Genomic DNA, 22974 nt, shown 5'->3' with positions numbered 1-22974 from the left:
GAATAAAGAATAGTAAATAATAAATAAATGAAAAATTAAAACAGGATATTTTTAATATAATAGTTTTATATGTTTTTTTATTAACAAAAATATTTTTCCAATTTTACTTTCAGATATATCCTTATTTTTCATAATAAATTTAAAGCAGAGCTTCTCAGGTTATCTGAAATGTTGCACCAGCTGGATGTGGAAAAAACGCAGCTCCTAATTCCCTAAATGGGCATTTAAATATCCAAGTTAGAACTCTTTGTCAAATTTGTCCAGATTAGTAAGCATCCAGTCTGGTGGCATGTTGGTTTAGATGGAGCCGAGCGAATAGCAATCTGCCCCTCATGTTACTGTAATCTCCAACATGTGACCTCCCCTCCAGTCTGATAATGGAGAGATGCATGAAAGAAAAAAAAAAACCCTGCTGGGCTCTCCAGAGCAGTGCTGGGTCTGCCCTGAGAGGATTTAGGGGCAAAAAACACAGCTCCGGGACACATATTATGCTAAATCCTCTCCAACTCATTACGAAATTCTAACTGCGCGGCTGGTAATCCCTAAAGAGAAGCAAAGCAGGTGCCAGCCTCTCCATAATGGAATTGCATGGCGCTTAAAGTGATTGCATCAACAATCAGCCAGGCCTGATCAATTCGATTAGAGCTCGACGACTCGTATAAGGAGATGAAGAAGAACGCATTCATCATTTTCTATCCACCTGTCGAAAAACAGAAAAGACTCCAAAGTTCTGTTCCTAAGACGCTAAGAAGACATTTTAACTCCCCTCGAGTCGTTCACACGTTCATGAAAGACATTGCACCGAGAGTCACACTCATGTGAGGACTGTTATAGACCATCTTGCAAGGTGTGAATTGATGTTAGAGTGTCTGGGAAAGGATGTCAAGAGACTGATAAGTGAGTAAGAGTCCAATTAAATCCTTTCAAGGTGTTGGACTGTCATTAAAGTCAGAAAAAAAAAATGAATGTCAAATATAATCTGGCAGTGTGGCTTCCATTTGCAAAATTTTACCTTTAGTCTTGCATGATACGTTTTTTTTTTTTTGCATCTTGATACCAACGTCTAATCCTGAGGACACCAAAGGGACAAGACAGGAAATAACTCATGCGTCATTTAGTTCAGTTTTCTACAGTCGGTGAGCTCCATTGCATGTTTTCAACGGACGCTTTGGATTAGAGATAAATCCGACTGTTTGTGCTCTCGTCTAAACAACCGGGATATTGTATCTGAGTGGATAGCGTACAGGAAACCCCAAAATATTACGTCAGTGTATTTTAGAAAACAGATTTATTTAAAAGTCATTTACAGAGGGGATTTTTTTTTTTTATCACTGGGAATTCTAACACACACAAACTGTTTGAATAATTTATTCTGTTAACTTTTATTTCTGTTACCAAGAAAGCATTTTTTAAATTCTCAAAACTATAACATTTGTGTTGTATGACAGGATGAAATAACTCTCTCACTTGACCGGAACCAGAAGAATAAAACCATCTTTGCTCTTCTTGAAATCAGCGTGAGTTTGGCCCGCCTTGGTTTCCACGGTAACAGTCTTGGGTTTGCCTCGCATGTTTACCCGGATGCCGGACGGACACACCTTCACAGCTAACGGTGTTTTTCTTACACTGAAAGACAAAAAGATATGATGGCTGTCAATATTTTTTGTTACCTTCTCAAGTCAAGTCACTGGACTGGCTAATATTTTATATTCTACTTATCCTTATTTGACAGCAGCACTGTCAGTTTAAGATGATCCAGGAAGCCGCTGCTTCCTGTTGGCCTTCAGGGACCCCCCCACCGCCCCCACCCACCCCTGTGGCAGACACAAACTGGCACGACACAAAACTCAATAGCATCCCTATCCTAATGAATCCTCTACTGTATCCCTCGACATCCTAACGACGCTCTCCCTTTTCCATCAATGGCTGCATTTATTTCAAATTCAAAAACTCTCTGAAGCAGATGCCGACCAGCTATTATTTGAATTCGGTGACTGATAACGAGGATTGGCTCACGCAAATAAACCAGATTGGCAACGGAGTCAGTTTCTCCTGAGATAAGCTTAGACAGAAGCTTCACATTTTCAAAAGGTGAATTATAATTAAAAATGACATCATATGTAACCTACTTATCGTGGCAGCAGAGGAGCAAAATGGAAAGGACAGTCTATTAGGTACACCCCCCACCATGATATTCCAACAAGATGCTCATTTTCTGATTGCAGAGAGAACCAATTAGAACGTCGATACCGCCTCCACTATTAGATCCCACGTGTTTATAAATTAAAACCTCCTCCCCTCCTGGTGAGTGGTCATGTCATGCGTAATTGCTCCTTGGGAAGTGCGTCAACAACATGGACAAATTCAGACTGTTGCTTAGTGTGAACGCCGCAGTTGGTCGCTTTGACGTACACATTTACACATTTAACTGGAGGTGTTGGGAACGGTGTTGGAAATAAAAGATAAAAGTCCAGCGAATGTGATCAGCTCGCAAGCAAAACACCCCGATTGGCAGCTCATCAAATGGAATTCATTCATAAATAATGGGCCGGAATATGACTGATGTGTTTGAGAGGAAGTGAATCATAGTTAACGACCACTCACCCGAACCTTTTTGGAAAATGATTGAAAAAATTAAAGTAAAAATTCAAATTAAGTAAAAATTAACATAAATAAAAATAAATAAAACTGAAATAGATAATAAGTGCAGTGGTGACTATGATGCAAATGATGAATCGCTTGTACAGGACTGAATCTATTCTCTCTCCAAACATGACCTGCACTGAGCTGAGCTGAGTCCACATCCAGACAACAGTTGAATAATTTATCGCCTCCTAGACAGCAGCGGAGACAGATTTGGGGTGCAAAGACGGCACCTCAGACCTCCCGCTGCCACCAGCTCCACCTCTTCATCTTATCTTCCTCTCTCACCCTCTTGCAAGCCTGCCGGCCTCCATCTTTCTCCCCTGTCACTGCTTCTAAGAAGGCGAGTGCAGCTAATACAATGTGAATATGTGCCTCTGGTGCCTCCATGATGGAGGAATCACTGGCTGTTTTATTAGCGCCTGGCCCGCCAATGTGTGGCCAAGCGTAGCCAGCGAGCAGGTTGCCAAACTGTTATTAATGTCGTTTGTCCTTTTATGGACCAATCAGATCAACTCGGAGCTTTATGTAGAGTCAGGATAATGCGCCATCACCGATAAAAATCAAAGTGCTAAAATAAATTCCTCATCTGCCCACACAAATTGTAAATTAGCTGTTTTGTGTGGATTCTTTGTGTTATGACGGTTACTCCCAATTGTCCCACTGACTGATGACATCATCTAAACAGATCTAGAACATTTTGACAGAATGCTCCAAACTGTAACAGATCAGACACTCCATCAATCTTTTTTTTTGTGCTTCAGTGTTGCCTGTTTCCTCCCCAAACTTTATGTCTCAATTCAATGTCATCTTCTTCAGGTGTAATTGGGTCTCAGGAGGGAATCAACGCGTCACAAAACTGACAGGGCGAAACAAAATGTGAGCCAGGTCAAGCCCTGCAGCGTCACGACAAAAGAAACTAGACAGAAAAAAACTCTTTCCTGCCTTTCTTTCATTGTCACTTTTTCCTCTGAGCAGTTGGGAAGCCACTCGGCAACAAACGCCTTCAATTTAAAAGGACAGTTAATTTATTACTTTGCCCTCGAAACTATCACCAAGGCATTTCCGTTCCAGCTACCAAGTATTGGCGTCATTCATCAATTCAAACAATCTGCGGCATTCTGGGAAAAAAAAAAAAAAATGAGTCATACGTGAAGCAAACTGTGACCAGTGATTTTGCACAAGCCCTGAATCATTAACTAAGTATCATCGAGTGTGACGTGTTCCTCGTGGTTGATCAATTCTGAAGAGCAGAGATTAAATCTAAGACGACATCTGAGTCATCTTGAGAGGACACAAAATTGAATAGGAGGCCGCATGATTGGGTCACGTACTGTGGTTGATCTGTTGATTGCAGATGATTCAAGATTTTCTGATTTTTTTTTTTTTTTGTCGGCTGAAATTTTTAGCAGATGACAGGTTTGTTTTGATTCAGTTTATGTGCTCATGTGTTCACTGTCCGAATCGGAGCGGAGCCAGTTTTTCCTCAGTCCGCACGTCATCATTGTGCCAATTTGTTTGTCTGAGGTAGAGTTAGTGCATGACTGACGATCAAATGCACAAAGAGGTGCTTTGAAATGGGAAATTGCTTCGAGGTCAGTAGCTAAGATGTTTTATTTTTGAGCGTCGGAATACAGAAATTTTATTCATAAAATTAGTTGTGCATTTGAGACTGTGCGGTCGAAAATAATATGAATCAAATTGTATAATTTGCTTCACATGACCCACCAAGTTGATGAGAGTAAGAAATAGGTCAGTCTACTCACTATTTACTTCCACCTGAGTTATAAAAGCTGTTGCCATGGTTACTCACCATATGATCAAAACCGCATTACTACTGATCCTAATCCATTAAATCAAAAGTTGGAAGTAGTAGAAGATAGAAGTGGGATTGGGGTGGCCGGACAGACAAACACATTGAGGACAACCACTAAGGGAGAAAAAGCAGAGAGGGGAGGGGGGGAGCAAAGAAACAGAGGTGGCTATTTCAAGAGTAGGATGGCCGAAAAAGTTCATTTGAAAAGAGGATATTCGCCCACGTCCGCTTTAAGTGACGGTCAGCCAAAGAGGTCAGACATCTACAAGTCTGTCGGTGACCAAGCGAGCAGCATGTGGGCAACCACATAACAAGATGGCTCACATATGCTCAGAGGTAGGATTGGGTTTCTCAGGAAAGGGGGGGCTGACCCAGAAGATGGTAATGACTTTAAAGGCATCATCCATATTCATAAATGATCATTTAGAACATGAGAGACGGAGCTTGAGGAGGCTACGAGAGACTCAAATGCTGGAGAAGTTGATGGAATGACCAAAATCCCCAAATCACCTTTTTAAAACAGCGAACTTGAGCTTGTCTACTCGGCTGGGACAGATCATAGTCTAAATCCTGCCCTGAGCCTTCTCATACTCTCCCAGCTGTCCCAGCAGATGGTCCACAAGTTCAAACCACGACACTCCCCCATCACCACAATACACACTACTTCTTTGCAAGTATACACACGCACACACACACACTATACATACCAGCACACGAGACGTCCATTCGTCATGCTCTCAAAAGGAAAAGGATATTTAGAGATACAATTTGTAGTACCCTAATTTAGTTTTGGTTAATTTATTTATACATTTTATTTATGTATATTACTATTAAATTTTTATCATCTATGGTGGTATTCCATTTAAAAAAAAAATTAACGTGCCCTGCTTTAAAATTTTAGCAATTAATAATTAATGCAGTATTTTGACGTTTTTATTTGTAACTGTCACTTCCAATTTCCTCTGAGTGTCATCTTCCGAAAAAAAAATAAAAATGCCGAACCAGCACTTTGGTCTTCGGGATAAATGATCGCGGAATCCTACTCATAAATGATAGTGATTGCTTTTTTTGGCAGTATCTCGTTCTTGGGGAATGCGATCACAATGCACCCTATGGTTAAATTTAGTATGGACTGTTCCTTGAGACAAGCACTATTTCTAACAGCGTGCTGCCATTCTGGGCCACGGTGATAAGAGAAACGAGGTGATAGGAAGAGAAAGCCAGAGACAGATAGACAGAGGTGATGGGATGCATGCTGTGGGACACACGATGTGTGGAGGATTCGCAGAGGGAACACCACGTGCTTCCAAGCCACGTTTGAAGCTTAAAATGATGCCTTCAGTGACCCAATTTTATACAACCCCGCATCTCAGCTGCCACATAAACACACATCTTCTCCTCACATTATGGAATCTTCTTTTGTCCAGCCCGGACTTTGTTTGTTTTCTTTTGCTGAGCAGCCTAATCAAGGGTCACGACCTTCTTCATTCACCACAGATGGTGCCCACAAAGGCAAGCAAGGTGGAGGGAGGAGGGGGGTGAAATTGACTCCCACCGCAAAGAGCAATGCAGCTGCCGCAATGATCCCAAGTGAACAAAAAAAATAGGATCATCTTAAATCGGGCCTCACAAATGCCCCCCAGACAACGAAAAGACATAAAAAGTCAAATAACCCGGTCACGAGGGAGTCAGCTCGTTTATGTAGCGATGATAACGATGTGCGAGCGCTTTTCGCGCCAGCGCCGGAGGCCAAGCAATGAAATGTGCAACAATCTGCATGGTGGGGGGAAAAGAAAAAAAAAAAAAACAAGTCGCATCTTCCAGCGCTCGCCTTGTAATCTCATCTATAAACAACGTTCACATTTGGATGCATTAAATGTCATTCCGCCGCAGTAATTCACGACAGGTGTGCACACATGACAGTGATGAATACCAACAAGATGATTTGCATATTGCTTACGTGACATTTATTAGTTGAGGCCTTTGAACAGGAAAAGAGGACACAGTTGAATTTCAAAATAAAACGAACAGCATCACTGACCGTGTAAAGTGGTCCACCAAGGTTCCCACCAGTTCGCCGACCCGGTCCTGGTTGGGACAGAGTTCCCCGTATTGGACACACAGAAGAACATCGTCCTGTGAAGATATGTGCAGCGCCACCATCTGGTCTCCTCCGCTAGTCACGCTCAATCCTGTTAGCTGTGAATATAAACATAAAAGCGATTTTTCCAATAATGGGGTCAACTGTGATTGATGTTTCTGCCTTGTCAAACCTTTGAATAATTGATTTCTTTTTAACGACCCGGTGCTGCTTTCTTGCAGCTTTTACGAGCATTTGAATTGCTCAAGTAAGATTGTTGTGCATGGATTGAAATAGTGTAAATCTTTTTTTAATATTATGCTATATGGGAAAACATCTCCTGCTCGGAAGGCAGTTTCAGTCTTCAGAAGTCTCTAAAAATTGCTAGGTTTGTTTTCATGGCTTTAAAAGAAAAGTAAAAAAAATCATAATAATAGTTGCTAAGTATAGAAACAGTCGCTAAGTTTGGATCACCGAGTAGTCACTCCAGGGCCTAGCTCAACCCCGGTCGTCAAGGTAACAAAAACAGGACTCAACATTTGCATGAGACAGAACCGACTTCTCGTGTAAGAAGCATTTATTTATGATGAAGACAAGAAATCTCAAGCTGTCATTATCAATAATATGTATAAATCAAGGATTTTAATACTTACAGTGTCCAAGGGAATTTTCTTTAGGACCTTGAATTGCTTTTTTGGTTCCAATTTATAAAAATACTTGTCTGTCATGAGTAAGCCGCGGTCAGTGCTTTTGTTGAACCTGTTCACCTAAAAGGGCACAAGAAAAAAAAAACAAAAAAAGGTCCAGTTTTAAATCACTTGCATAATGTTAGCGACTGGGCTCAAATGCAAAAGCACAAAACAAATTGAATCGAATTTTAAAGCAGCATTTCGATTTATGTGTCCGTACTCTCCATTGTCCTTGATATGGAAATATGCAGCATATCATCCACTGGGAGATGATAAAAGCAAATTCAGCAAAATAAAAAAACAGGGCTTCAGCTGACTGAGGATTCTTCCTTCTGCTTTTATTTTACTTTTTTCGGACACTCGAGAATGCACAATTTGCAAATCTGTTTGTTCAAGCAACCAAACGCGATTCTTTCACCTTCCTACAGAAGCCCGAGAAGAGAACTTGACTGTACTCGTCTTTGTTCCTCAGCTCCCGGGAGAAGTGAGCGAAGGCGGAACTGGATTGAGGGCAGTCTCGCACCTGCAGGAATCAAAGACGGGTATTATTTTGAAAATGCATCTCATTAGCGACAAGAGGGGCAGTGTAATGGCATGCAGTCCAAAAAACTAAAGTGCTATTATATTGTCTTAAACTGACTGGCTTCCATAATAGCGAACATCAGCAGCTGCCCATGATGATCCTTATGCGGCTGGGTTGATAATCCTGGCGAGAGTCTTTAGACAGTAATGGGGAATTTTATTGCCTCTCTCACTGCAGCCAATTATATTATTTATTTTGTCGTGCTTCCAGGAGCACAAACTTACAAAAATTACACAACGTACATCAACATACACATTACAAACATAATAATGAGTTCCATTATATTAATTATTATATTAATTATATTTAATATAATAATTATTATATTAATATTAATAATCAATTTATATCTGGAGAATTATTTTCTCTATTAAATGCAATCAGTTGCTTCTGACCCAGAACTTTTGCCCTACTTATTTTGTATTGGTACTGCTTTGATTGGTCTTTTCAGAATTAAGCCCAATCACGTGAAGTCGGCGGCCTGAACGAGACTTTGGAGTCACGAGCCATCTCAGACACATGGGAGGAGTGACTCAGGACTGTGCTGAAGTCATGCTCACGCTCCTTCAACTATAGCCAGCAAACAAGCTCGGATTAGTTGCGAAAAGAACAGAGAGTGGGATTCATTGGAGGGGGGTGGGGGTTGGGGGGGGCTCACAAGTGCCTCAGTCACATTGTTTACTTGCTAGAGTTGTCACATGCATAAATTCACAACAGATTATTGCTAAGTGTAAAAACACATTGAGCAAGAAAATTGCACGTGGAATAAGAAAATGTCATGAAATGGATTTTCATCGTCGCTGTCTTTCAAGTCACAAGGATGTGAACAGGATTCAGCAAAAGGCCATGGGGTCTCAAGAAAACTCATCGAAGAGCAGTGATTGATAGGTCCCCTCTCGTGGTATGCAAAAGAATCTCTGCCAAGTTGTTTTTAATATGCAATACATTTAAATAAATCATTTAAGTCTGTTTTTTTTTATTATCCTATATCCACGCACATAATATTACCATGGCTTTAAATAATTTGAAACACAATGGTGTGATTTCTGATGAACACTGAGGCCTACTACGCTACTGTATTTCAATCCTGGTCATTACAGCGCTACATGTAGAGTTACGAGAGTTCGGATTTTGCTTATTGCAATCACGGCCCTACAAAGTTGAGTCCCACCACTGATTATAGAACTTTCTCTATATTTTCCTTACATTGGATAAGTAGTCTCTCTCCCAGGCTCTACTGCAGCCCCAGTCTTTTCTCTCCCCGCCGAGAGAAGTCAGAGCGGCAACTTTGGCTCGAATCTCAAGCATGTCTGACGGCGGGATTTTCTTCACCATCTGTCTCGCCCACCATCTAAAATCAAAATGTTTTGTTGATGATTGCCCAATTTTGTGAGAAAAGTAGAAACACCTTTCCTGACCTGCGATGCAACATGACTGTGATGATGTGAAACTGCGTCAGAGCGGCAGGTGGAGTCGGCCACTCGATGCTTTTTCCATAGTCGGCCATGTTTCTGACATTGGCGAAGCGCTGCTCGACTTCTCGGAAGTGGGCCTTGACCTTGTAGCGCTTAAAGCAGCCCATGATGGCATAAATGGCCCTCATCCGCCGGCACCTCATACGAGCGAGAGCTCCCCGCCATACCTATGTGAAGTTTAAAATGGAGAGAGACAGTTTGCGGCATGAGTGCTCCAGTTCAGGAAAGACTTCTCTGTAGACTCATCCAACTAGGTCATCAGCAGGAAAGGAGATGGTAATTTTATCATAAGTAATTGACTTTTATGTAACTGCATCTCATTAATTATCCACATAACTGCTATAGAGGATGAAGATTCAAGCAGGCAGATTTAGCCAAAATTGTGACAGTGAAGCAGTGGCAACACGGCTGACCTTTTGTATGAAAAGCACCAGGATGGGGATGAGGGCAGCTCGCTCCTGTTCCAAAGTGAAGAGAGATCGAGGCGTCCGTACAAAAAGCTTGGTGTGACCGTACGCCACGTCGTCCTGGAAACCGTGCTGCTTGACGATGGCCTCCACAGCATCCCGGTCGGAATCCATCAGGTGGTTGGGCCAAGTGTATTCGCATGTCATTTTATACCTTGGATAAAATTGCATTGTTTGGATTTTTTTTTTTTTTTTTTTTACTCATCATCCATTCAGAATGTCTCTTACCTCTGCAAGAAACGAGCGTAGGGCTGCCTGTAGGCGAAACCCGCCCTTCGCACCATGACGTTCTCCAGAAGACCCAGATAAGCCACCTGATGTTGGCAGCGAGCATCATCAAACAACAACGGGGACTTCAACTCGTTTGGTTTTATGCATCTCACGTAGTACGGCTCCTGGATCAACACAAAGGTGGGTCAACTTTCTATTTTGGTGCAATTTGAAAAGCCTGGATAAGGAGGTGCAGAAAAACCTTTAAGACGCTTTCACATACTCACAGTGGGATATGATAAGGTCAACCGATATGTTAGCCTTTAAATGTATGCTATAATGTACGCCATGCATGATGATGAGCAGCCGTCATACGTCAGCACGCTCAGAATAGCTCAGTGACTCACCAAAAAGGTGGCAAGACATACTGACTCCAGCAATTTAGAGTCTTCAGTGAACATGACATACTTTTTCATTGTGTTTAGAGAAGTGGCAAGAGGAAGTACCTTGCTGGCCAATTTATCCACCAAAGTCACAATGGAATTTTTAAAGAGTGTAGCTGCTGTAAGTGGGCGCTTGGTGACCTCCGTGATGCTGAGTTGACCATCTGGCCACATCTCCTTCATCACCGGGTTGGAGCTGCAAAAGCAAGGGGAGCAAAATTTGGTGTTAAATAAGACAGATGGGTCAAAAGGAGACTTGGCGTGTTTGGTACCTGTGGTACATGAGGCGCTTGAAATCTTGGAAAAGTAGATCTCTGTTTTTGTCCAAAAAACCCTCGACGGAATATCTGTTATAAAAAAAATGTATGGGTAAAATTAATTCAGATGGATGAAGAGCTGAAGAGTACTTAGAGAAGAATCAAGATGATAAAATGAAAGGAAATGAGACACAACTTACACATCATTACCTAGTGAGTGATTTCACGACTTGGTTCCAGCCGACTCAAAGGATTAAAAGAAACGCTTAGCAGATTTACAAAACAGGAACGCAACTCTCGGGGTGGCAAAAAAAAAAAGTGAACCGTCTACAATTTAATCCGTCTGCTCCTTGCAAAATGTTTGGGTGGCTTTCTGAGCATCAGAGGTCATGATGTCACTCCACAGCAGGAGTTACATAAGATGTTCTTCAAGCCAGTTGGGGTGTATGCAGAATAAATATATATATTTATTTTTCATTAACAACTCTGTAGTGAAAAAGCATTTGTGTCGCATATTTGCAGCACAAGCCTCAACTCCCCGAAAACTTTTTTTTGCAGTCACTTTGGAAAGGTTAGTGGAGGTGGGAGCACACATTTCCGGTAAGAGAGAAGAAGAAGAAGCGCATGAGAACAAGTCGTGGCATTCACTTGAAAGGACAGGTAGATTGTAGAGGACATGCAGGGATAAGGTCAGATGCTCTCTGGAGATGAGACGATGGCTTAAACTGAGGAAAGTGAAGGTCAAGGTCGGCACAGAGGAAGGAGGAGCCCCAGCTGACATAAATGTGAGATTTTAACTGCATAAGATTGGACAGTTTGTATCTCAAATCATCCTTCCTTATTAAAATAAATGGGAAAGACATTAATGCGTTCCAGTCTTCCCAGCTTTTGTGCTGCTCCTTCTGGTGTTCCCGCCTTAGCCACCTGAGGGCAGTATAACTCAGCCAGACATATTCTCTGTTTGTTGAAAGAGCAGAGGATTCATCAGGTAAACATGAGGGGAAAAGAAAAAAAGGATGGGTGAAGTAGGTCAAAGCTTGTGTGTTTACAGGAAGCTGGGGTGGATGGGTATTTTGTTCTCAAAGGGGTGGAAGGTATATTTAGACAGAGTAAAGCTTGACTCAGATGTGATGAGATGGAAAGTGGGCTGCACCAGTGACATATCATGGGGAGTGACCTGGAGATGGCCCTGACCCTGTCAAACTGTGGCCGACAGAGACGAAGATTCATCACAGTCCATATTTATGATCAAGTGTTTCACTTCTTTATACATTTTTTCATCTCAACTCAAAGCATCTCCTTCACCCCCCTTCGTGATATATTAATGTCTCTTCCCCTCTCAAGATTGAGGCCAGTACACGTGACCGCTGTGATTCTTCTGAAACCAAATCCACAGTCCCACTGATGGCCAAAGGCCCCATCTGGCCTCGCTGACATTTACTGTACATCAGTGAACGCATTAAACAAGTGGAGCAGTTAAAGACATGCAGCCAGAGCTGTAGTAAATGGAAAATAATCATAAACAAGACTGTGATTTTAGATCCCAAACATCCTGCACCATATCAATGCTTCATTTAATATGTAGACACAGCTGGAATAAAGTCTGATCAAATTTAATGGATGCAACATCGGTGCTTTTAGTTTCCCATCAAATAGTAATAAAACTACTAAAATGTTTCTGCTGCAAATGTCCTGGACTGACCTCTGAGTAGGATCATGTGGATTATACTCATGAACCCGGCCTCCATTTTCCAACCCGGCCCAAAACACAAAGGTTAAAATACTTTATATGGGCAACTCACGTGACGTCTCCTGCATAGTGGCGGATTCGAAAGTGCTTTTGGAAGTCCATGGTTTTGTCAGTAGGGGTGAGCTGTAAATGGAAAGGTGAAAAGTGTCACTTTTGAACCATCAAATGTGAAATATTTTTTTTTATTTGATGATTTTAGCCCAAACTGAAGGCAGAGTAAAGAAACTCTGCCCTCTTGTGGCAGAAACTTAAAACTGCATTGAGATTGAGTTTATGAATTTGCCTCATCTAAAAATAAATCTGAAACAAAGGTGTATAATTTTGAAGCTCACCTTTCGGGACGTGTAGTGGGGGTGTTGTGCTAATTTGACGTCCATGCTGTCCAGGCAAACAGTATCTGTGACTTTACCAACAGTGAGACAAGCTTCATCCAAAACGGAGATGATCCCTTTGTGCTGCTGCTCCACGAGATCCACGATGATCTGGTTGTTGAAGTAGTCAATCTGTGTATGGAAAAAAATGATTAATAAAAATAATTGTTTTATTATATATGTTAGTTGTCTGTCCCTTACATGTTGCCATTGGATACCCTCTCGATTATATTCGGCTTGTTCCTGTTGGAGGATCAGCTCGATGAAAAGTTGCTGCAGCTTTTCGTTGCAGTAGTTGATGCAAAACTGCTCAAAACTGGCCCAAAAAAAAATTAACAAACACCCGAGAAACATTAACATCAATTAATCATCATTTTACATTGAAAGAGCAAAAATACTCCAACCTGTTGTTGTCAAATATCTCAAATCCGTAAATATCCAGCACACCAATGACGGTATTTTTCCCATGTAGCGCCGGGTTGTAATCTTTGACCTCGATGATGTCATTGATGCGTCCGACAATCCACCCAAAAAGTCTCTCATAGAGAGCCTATAATGAAAAAGCGGCAGGTTCATCGAACTGGATAGCAAATTAATCAATTAATATAAGGCACCTTGCTAAAAGCATCCCGCCCAGAGCAGGCTTCTTCTTCCGTGTGACCTTTCTCAATGACCTCGCCACCGCCGGTGGCCACGGTACGAAACAGCAAGCTCTTCACGACACTGTCGGCGTCTGTTCCCGTCAATTCTGCGATGTGGTTCACAGCTTCAAGGTCCAAAACTTCAACATTCTCACCATCACTCCCAAACTGGATATTACCCTAAAATAAATAAATAAATGCATTCCAGTAAATTCATGTTAAGGGCAATATTGTTTTCGAAGAACTTACAAGATGGAGGATGGAAGCTAGAATTTGATAAATTGAATGAATTTCCTCTTTGGAAAAGCCAATCACTTCCAGGGCATGGACGACAGCTTTGTGGTTTGACTGATCGCTGCTCGACGTCTACGGAAAAAGAAATACAAATATTTTTTATTTCATTCATTCATTATGACGTAAAAAAAAAAAAGTGAAGCATAAATGAAATCAACTCACAGAGGCCGCGGCTCCTTCCTTAGTGTACACATAAACACTCGGATCATTTTGCAAGTGAAACGAGGTGATGGTTTCAGTCGATCCTCCTCGTAAAAACTGCAAGGTGGGGTGATCAGATTTGCTTCTGCTAGCATGAATGGTTTGTGCAGATGAAAATTTACCTGGTAAAATGCATGGAAGTTCCTCTCTCCTTCTTGCTGGTGAACCACTCTGGACTTCAGGTCGTGCAAAAAAAGGAAAGAAAAACAAAATGAACTAAAGGAAAACATCATAAGTGAGCAGAACTAGCGGCCACTCTCACCTTCTCCAGCAAGTAGTTGTTGATGTGACCTCCCATGGGGTCACCATTGAAATTAAAGTTGATGTCCATGTATTTGCCGAAACGGCTGGAGTTGTCGTTGCGATTGGTCTTGGCGTTCCCGAAAGCTTCCAGAACACAGTTGGACTTGAGTAGAACGCTTTTCACACTTGATTGATGTGAAAAATAGAAATAATTATAATAAATATAACAAATCAATACTTTGAAACAATCTGATCCCCTGTTCACCTTTCGACATCGGCTCTCTGACTTGGGTTCGTGATGGCCGCAATGTACTGCATGATGTATTTACTGGCTTCGGTTTTCCCGGCACCGCTTTCACCTAAAAGGACCACAAGCATTTCACAATATTAAAATATTTAAAAAAAAAAAAAAAGTGTTAAATACTGACCTGATATGACAATGCAAGTATCTTTGGCTCGTCTTTTCATGGCCTTATAGGCGGCGTCGGACACTGCGTAGAGATGAGGCGGGTTCTCGTATAGCTCACGACCACGGTATGCGGCGATTGCGTCTTTCCCGTAGATGTCCATCATTTTGTACGGGTTCACGGAAACCACCACGTCGCCGATGTAGGTGTAGATCCGACCCTTCCCGAACCTGTCCACATCAAACATGACATTCAGATTACATCCCATGTATATAAATAATAATAATAATAATAAAATAAAATAAAATAAATAATAACAGAGCTCCACCTAGCTACAGGTTCAGAGAAATTTGGCCTGATTTTTCAACCTATAGTTTCTGTCTTCCTGTGACGCCAGGAAATGGCACAACAGTGGGTCGTCACTGAAAGCAGGAAATGAAACTTATGTCACAGCCCGATTGTTGAATCTCCTGGCGGGTTAAGTTGAGTTGATAGTGGTGACAAAGTCTAAAATTGCTTGACACAGCAGACACCATGTTTTTTAATTTTGCTTAAGGTTCCACAGGCTTCAGTTGCAGATTCACACTGAAGGATGTTGATATTAGTACATGTCCGACTTAAAATGCAAAATTCACTTGATGCACTTTACATTTAAAAGAAAGATGGTGCTAAATAAACATCATAACCAAAAGTCATGTTGTGAGCTGCACTGGAGCATCACGCGAAAAATTATCTTAAAACTCACAAAATAGGTCATGTAAAGTCATTAGTGGCACAATGAACATTTTTACATCACTCGCTTCCTCTTCCTCAGTCTCACAGTACTCACCTCAATTTGAGATTGTCCATAAACTGCTCCATGGTCACCTCATCCAGAAGCACAAAGTCTGACTTGCCAAACTCGAGGCCTTCCATCTCTGCCATCCTTTTGGCCGGATTCAGCAAATAAGATCAGAACTCAAGACAGACGTATAGGGAACAGAAAGTGACGTTAAAAAAAAAAAAAAAAAAGAGAAGTATGGCTGACTTCTGAGCAGACGGTGACAGAGGCGTGGTTGCGATTTACTCATGTCGAGAAGTCTGCAAGCGGCACCACGTCATCCTGTCAGTCATCCTGTAGCCTCAAGCGCATTGATAGTATCAAAAAAGTGAGAGGCTATCTTTGAAGAGGAACATAACTTCTGCTTCTCGTTCTGACAAGTGTTGAAAACCAAAAAACCCAGACCACTCAATAATTTCAAAGAACCCTTTTTTATTCAGCTTCACAGAAATATATGCACTGTAACTCCTATAAAAATTAAATATTTACAAATTATTTCTCATAGTGCTAATAGATGAAGACAGGCAAATGACAACTTGATTTCCAGGCCATAAAATATTTTGATGCGTTGAGCCTTTCAAACCAGTCTCTGAAAAGGAAAGTGGGAGGAAACAAATAGTGTAAATATAATTATACAGATTTTACAAATATCCAAAATTTAAATTCTTGAAAACAAGATATAATGGAATGTTGCTTTGAACTTGCCACTAGAGGGCACTACATCACATAAATCCTACTCATGGACATTAATAATCACAGAAATGATCAAACAGTAGATTCTAATTTTGGGGGGGGGGTCATAAATAATCTGTAGGAGGTTTACCTATAACCCTGCTACACATTTTCATAGCAGAGCCTCAAACAGCCTCCCACATTTTTCTAGCAGACTCTTGCACGAAGAACAGAGCAAGTTGCATGCTCGGTCTGTATGGAAGGTCTGCAGCCATAAATAAAAAGAATCAAATAAAAAATCTTACCATTCCATGTTCTGCTGGATATCTATAAGTGTCAAACAACACAAATATAATTAGAAAAATTGAAGCCATGTTTAGAGTTTGCGTGCATAGATGGTAGTAGTACACGCCAGTGAAAAATAACAAAACCAAACCTTACTATGATAACAATACAACAACAACTCACATACCTTAATTTACTTTATACTTTTGAAAGTAATAGAACGTAACAAATTGCACAACATAAAAGCGATGACAACGGATTCGCAAAGAAACCTTACGTCCTCACCAATGCATGAAAATGAAGACGTTGCAGGAAAAAAAGACGGATGTGACGCAAGCCAGTGTGCTAAATTGTACCAGCAGGGGGCAGTGAAACAACGCGAGCAAAGTACGTTCACTGTTTTGCCAGCAGGGGGTAGTAAAACAACGCAAATTGCTTTTATATGGAATAACAGCTATTTAAATATGATATACATATATATATTGTGCTAAGATGTTTTTAGTCTGTCGTGCCTGAGTGACAAAAGCTTGAAACAGTTTTTCAAAAATCCAGAAAATATTTTGGAAGCCAATTGTTATGTAGGAGGGCTTTCATAATGCAATGTCCAGCCGTTGCGGGTGGGAGTTGGCAACAGTGCAGCATCCTCCTCACGATACTCGTGGTCCGTGACTCACATTGTATTGCTGCACCACAATAAAGGCCATAGAGAAGCGGATCGCTTCGAGATCAATAACAGCGTTGTTTTCCGTCGGTGACCGCTTGTTCCGCTGACATTCTTTGTATTTACAATAACATCCGAGACTGACAACCCAGCACTGTTTGCACAAAAACAAATAACCAAACAACTATTTGACCTCGAGGTCATCGGTTTGCACTGAATCGTGTTGATACAACTTCCAGTCAACTGGGTAGAAACAGAAAGCAGAAATGTTTGGTTTCTAACAGCATCTCATATGCAAATTATGTATATTTGCATATCAAATTTTTAAAAAACCACAGCGGCACGTGTAGTCGCTCATACAGAGGGCACCGGGTGCATTCACTCTTTTAATCACCAGGATGGATCTGAACGCTAAGATGTTTTCTAGAACATAATTCCCCACCAATCTTAATGAGTCATCGGCGCAATACCCAGCGCAGGATGTTCTCGGTCTCGGGCCGATCATATCGTGCAGTCAAATCTCATCCTGACTTGCCCTTTATAAACCATGTGGCACCATGCAAGGAATATTATTGTTATTTTAAAAAGGGCAAGAATAGTCCTCAATAAGTATGTCATGTGGCTTCACATTACAGAATCTTTATCCTGAAATAACCTTTATCTAAGGTCAAGACATGGTCAGCATCATGACTCAGCAGAATGTTCCGCTTTGACTTTCCCTATCTCAAGTCCTGGAATTTTTTTTCTTACCGGTAGTTCCTTTCTGGGTACAATTAGTTCAGGAAATGTTTTGCTCGAGTAAACAAAAATCCTGCTATAAAACAATAAAAGTTCTTTTATGATGAGCTATCAGACTTGTATTGTGGCCTATTCAAAAATCTTTGGGAAAAGTTCAACCCTTTGACCAAGAAGCTTTTATGGTCACGTTTTATGGCTTTTTCCACTTTGGCATTTAGAAGCGAGAAAAAAAAACAACCCCGCAGAGTTTCATTGTTGTGAAGGTTGTTTTTTTCCACCTTAGGTGAAAACTAAATTGATTATAAAATGTGACTAAATTAATAACATGATCCCATACTGAAAAACTAATCTGACATTTAAATTTTTTCTATATTTTAAATGTCCCTATAAAGACACTGAGTAACCTTTATAGTTTCATTGACTGTAACTGGATTAGACAGGCGGTAATTATGAAGTAGATATGAGGAGGCAGAGATCCCAGCATGCACACTTTAACTCTTGGTCACGTAACATGGAGGAAGTCTGGGACAGAACATGATGATCTGTATTGTCAGAACTTGGGTCTCTGTCGAACCCACTCGATCTCCTGCTATGAACAAAGCCACTTCTACTAATAGTTATTTTAAATGTGAATGTCTATAAATAAATAAAAAATGCATTTCTACAAACCATGACAGATCTTGTCTCCAGACATGAACATTATTACGCAACATAATCTAAAAATGATGAATAAATTCGATTTAATACATTACAAGGGACGAATCAAAGCAGCTGGTCAGAAAATGTGACGGCGAGAGGAGGCCAAAGCTGTACTAAGATGCTTTTAAGTCTATTATCTGAAGCCTAAATCGAACAGAATTAGTTTCTAAGTCGAATTGAGCTGAATAGTCCTGACAAATGCTTCCCAGTTTCATGTGAGTGTTTTTTTTTCAATACATTACGGTTCTGCAGTTGCTCCTCGTTAGCGCCTGGAGGCTCAAAGCAAACATTGACTAAATTGTTTTCATACACTCATCCGGAAATTCAAGTTTGTTCTACTGCTTAAACCGTTTTAAATTGCGCCATATCCATTTATCATCCTTTACGACATCGCAATGTCCTACAATGTGTCACTTAATGTAAAAAAAAAGAAAGAAAACATTGACGTGGATTTTTTTTTCTTTATAATGCTTGACGTAAGAGGCTTGAGTACATTGGAACTATGAAATGCACATTAGAAACAAGCAGTTAAAAAGTTACTCACCACTATTTTCTTTTCCCTGCTGTTCCATATTCATCATTTCCAAGTCTTTAATGACATTTAAATCTTGGAAATTACTTTGAGCAGCATAAAACAAGCATGACCTGACAATACATTTGTTTTCCTTCCATTCATCCTCATTCATTCATGTCGGATTAAGCGGCCCGTGTTAAATCCCTCCTGCGTCGGTATCGTCGCTCCCGTGCAACACTTTATCGGCTTTTTAAGCTCCACTGTGAAAGGGATTGATTTTTTTTTTTTCCTAAATGAGGGTTTTATTTGAAGAATTACTGCACTGACACTAAACTAATCCCTATTACTCACACAAAAAAAAAAAAAGTATAATCCAGCTGTTGAAAGATTTTGCAAATTGATCTCGACATAATAGATTTGGGACAAAAAGTAGGCCGGACTTTAATATTCTGAACTTTGACCCCTGAATGTCTCCAGTTCGAGTTATTATGCTTTGAGTTGTGTCTTTTTCTTTTTTTTTTAACCAAAGTTACCAAAGATGGAGAGACAGGAGGATCGGGTCATCTCATTATATAACCCTGGCATAAGTCGTCTCATGTGGCCTCCTCGGGAATGCATGCGGCTAAAGTCTTCCCATGAGTTTAAAATCCAAGTGTGCACATGGACATGGCGGACAAGTCATAAGATTGTGGAACGTGAGGTTCCACACCAGCGATCACTCGCTTGATCTCATGATTCGGCTCAAACCATCCAAATCAGCCAACGTCATTAAGCATAACATAAAAATGAGCTCCAACTCTAACGTCACCCTTTTTTTATGAGAGTCAAAAAGAGCAAATATTTATTATACGAACATACCGAATCAGGTCACGTGGCACGAGCAAACAGCAAGTAATTATTCTGCGGTAGGAAAAAAAAGAAAATTGCCGCATGCACTGCAGTGACCCATTTCCACCTGTGTCTATGCAACAGAGAAAAGAAAAGCCGCTCTCCACGGGCAAGACACAGTGGAAAATTCCGGCTCGGCTGGCCAAACAAACAGCGTGGGGTGCTCACAAAACGCCTGGACAAACTTGTCATTGTTTCGAGTAAGAAGTGCCTTATTCTCAGGAATTCCCGAGCTACAAGGAAACTGAAAGGTCTTGTAAAAACGCTCATCAGCGCAACAATAGGCACAATAGTCATCAAAGCTGATATTTTTTTGTCCTTTTTCCGGCTTACTGAATAAACTAGCCTAAAAAGGACAATATGTGACAATTAGGACTTCCGATTTGATTTTAGAGTTAACTTAAAAAAAAAAAAAGAAGAGATTTACTTATCCATAGTGCTTTGACGCCAAGAAGCCGTCGTATTTTAAATGACCCTCTATTGACCTTGTGATGGAATCTCCATGACTTGCCAAATGTGATCCAGTTCTGGCATGGAAACATTTATAACATTTATTATTTTTTTATCAATAAATAACCTTGGGCAGTGAAACGGGCCACTTAGCTAAAATGTACTAATGGAAATCATGCCAGAACACTTGACCTCTTATATCACATACAAATCATTCAATTGTAACATAAAAAGCGGTGACAGAAAAAAAAGGGTTTTTTTTTTCTGAATGTGAACAAAATATTTTCATCTCAAAAGCAAATTAACTACAAAGTGTATTTCATTATTTGTATGATATAAACCATTTACTGTGCTAATAAGAAAAGTCCAGTTCCTTATAAGGGTCAAAGAACTTTCTCATTGTTATTTTAAATTGCGTAAGTAACAATCGTAACTTATTAACACAGGGCACAATTTGATTTAACCCAATCTGACCTTTAGAAAAGTAAGGTGGATTTAAAAAGTCTACACGGTCCCTGTTGACTGTTCATGACCTCCAATAATAACCTGCACTTTCTACTTCGCTTTGTTTATGACCCCATTTTCCTGCGGCGTACACGTTCAGAAAAGAATGATCTGAATGTGAGCCAAGAGTCTGGAACACAAAAGAAGATTCTCCCTTGAGGTTGTGAGGAGTGAGAATCATTCACTGAGTGCAGCACCCTCAGGCGAGCTGACAACGTATGCAGCCATGCATCAACACAAGTCAAAGAAACTGGAGGGCGTTTGTTTCTCACAAGCGCTTAGGATTCTCCGGAGAGATCTTTTAGTTGATCTAAGAAATCAAGTGATCATATGACGTCAAGCGATTTACACTCTGATAGCTTTTGCAGTTTGAAAAAATAAGTCATTATTGAATGAATCGGTTGTGCTCACTCCCACAACGGCGCACACCTCCACCGATTTCGGTATTTTGCAAACGCACGCAGGTTGAAACTGGCGATTTTGCGAAACAAGCTGACTTCTTCACGAAAATTATTTGCACAGTCATGCGGTTCAAAACAGGCCGAGCTCTTGCAGCGTCTGCACCTGCAGCTCAAAGCCCGACCCCCTTTACTTTCTCATTTCTAGCTATTACATAATCTTTTTCAAACCAGGAAAGCTGACAAAATCCATAAGCTTCAAAATGTCACACTGTGAGAAAAAGAAAATCATTTAAATGCCATTGCTGTTGAAGAACATCCAAACTAGCATAGCATTGGCTAACCCCTCAGCTAATACTATAATCCCAAATTCTGTGAAAAGGTCTTTTGGGCGGATTTATTAGCCTTCTGTATGAGCTGTGTGTCGAGGATGCATGACTGCATTTGTTTTTAATTCCTACAGTGTACTCATGTGCACATTATTCCCAGAACTGCCCCCCCCCCCCCCCCCCACACACACACACACACACACACACGCAAGTGCTTCCATGAGGTAAAGATTAGTTGTGTAACTTTTCAGGCCCTAACCCGCCCGACGACACACGCTGATGAGATATTTAAACTCTCACACACAGAGGATGATCTTAAGTTTACATTTTGATCCCTTGGACTTATACAATAAGCTTTTATTAAGATTAAGCAGATGGCGATGTTATATATGAGGGGCGGTTTCACGTAAGACGAACGATTGACGACTTTTTGATCTGACGCAATGTGAGTCATTAACTTTTTTAGGCCTGGGGAGGATTTCTGTGAAATACATGGTGGCTATTTTAGTACAATACATTTTCCATCCTGCTCTGTCAATGGGGGTGAACTTGCCGGACGCGTTACAATAGTCCACTAGAATTGTGCGTACTCATTACGTTCACGAAGGAAGTGATCCCATTTTGACGACTGAGTTAAACTTTCTTTCGTTCGTCTCCTCCCTCACTAGATTTCCGCATCAGCTTCCGTGTGATTGGTCCGAGATAAACATCACGATATTTTTACATCAAGGCTGTGACTCATTGACATCACCAGCGTTCTGCTTTTTGGTCATAGCCATTAAAAAAAAAAATTCTTTATCGTAAAAGTCAACTGTCAAAACGTCACAGGGACAAAAATGGCCGACGTTGACGGAGGCCCACCTGATGGATCTAAATCCAGCATGAGCGGCGGCTAATCAGGTTAAAGATAGCTAAGACTCGGTGACCTACTGTACAGACAACGTGAACTCAATCCTTCATCTCCACTCACCTGCCAACAAAGACAAAGGCTTTGTCCTCCCTCAACATTCAGTGGCCTTGAGGAACACAAAAGGGGGCTAGACAGGAAACAGAGAGGAGACACGTGAATACATACAGTAATTACCGTTGAAGTATTTTCACTGGGTATTTTGTTTCAGGCCGAGAGGAAGGAAGGAAGTCATTTGGTTTTCATGATCTGATTAGCATTGTTGACGTTTGAAAATATTTCATTTGCTGTGGTAGCGATGGAAAATAGAGATAAATAATACTTCATGATTAAAGAACAGAATTTAATGTCCACATGGCAAAAAATGACCGACCGAAGACCTTTTTTTTTCAAATAGTTTGCTTGTTTGTCACAGATAATTGGAGAAGAAGCACACTAATAATGTCAATAACCGCCTTTCCGACATGTCCTTACTTGCATCCTGCAGCAATCATCTTGTCACACTCGATCATTTACTCTAAATACACCTCCGAGGAATT

The 22974-nt window shown here is 40.8% G+C and overlaps 1 protein-coding gene and 1 long non-coding RNA gene across 2 annotated transcripts; both read right to left on the bottom strand.

Annotated features, from left to right (window-relative positions):
• Positions 1–1271: 1271 nt before the first annotated feature.
• On the bottom strand, positions 1272–15587 carry myo1g (myosin IG). Its single transcript, XM_088365656.1, has 22 exons — positions 15400–15587; positions 14592–14800; positions 14429–14522; positions 14183–14348; positions 14043–14096; positions 13882–13977; positions 13675–13791; positions 13399–13605; positions 13189–13334; positions 12986–13100; positions 12746–12916; positions 12466–12536; positions 10679–10753; positions 10470–10602; positions 9982–10148; positions 9700–9907; positions 9230–9453; positions 9018–9162; positions 7647–7751; positions 7193–7306; positions 6501–6658; positions 1272–1626 (listed from the first exon to the last, which is right to left on the bottom strand). The coding sequence occupies exons 1-22, from the start codon at positions 15492–15494 to the stop codon at positions 1464–1466; spliced, it is 3033 nt and encodes a 1010-aa protein (XP_088221782.1). The 5' UTR covers positions 15495–15587; the 3' UTR covers positions 1272–1463.
• A 218-nt stretch (positions 15588–15805) lies between these two features.
• Positions 15806–20264, bottom strand: LOC148379935 (uncharacterized). Its single transcript, XR_015855254.1, has 2 exons — positions 16368–20264; positions 15806–15979 (listed from the first exon to the last, which is right to left on the bottom strand). It is a non-coding gene; the product is annotated as an uncharacterized LOC148379935 (long non-coding RNA).
• Positions 20265–22974: the final 2710 nt, after the last annotated feature.

Source organism: Syngnathus floridae, chromosome 21 (genome assembly GCF_059516105.1).
Source record: "Syngnathus floridae isolate MCC-2025c chromosome 21, RoL_Sflo_1.0, whole genome shotgun sequence".
Classification (NCBI taxonomy): Eukaryota; Metazoa; Chordata; class Actinopteri; order Syngnathiformes; family Syngnathidae; genus Syngnathus; species Syngnathus floridae.
Note: the sequence above shows the minus strand (reverse complement) of the source record. Positions and strands in the feature narration are given on the sequence as shown.

Coding starts and splice junctions, on each gene's coding strand:
- myo1g (XM_088365656.1), bottom strand. CDS start 15,494: ATGGCAGAGATGGAAGGCCTCGAGTTTGGCAAGTCAGACTTTGTGCTT. Junction 12,917..12,985: donor AGGGTATCCAATGGCAACAT/GTAAGGGACAGA, acceptor TTCCATACACAG/ATTGACTACTTCAACAACCA. Junction 10,754..12,465: donor CACTATGCAGGAGACGTCAC/GTGAGTTGCCCA, acceptor TTTTTATAACAG/ATATTCCGTCGAGGGTTTTT.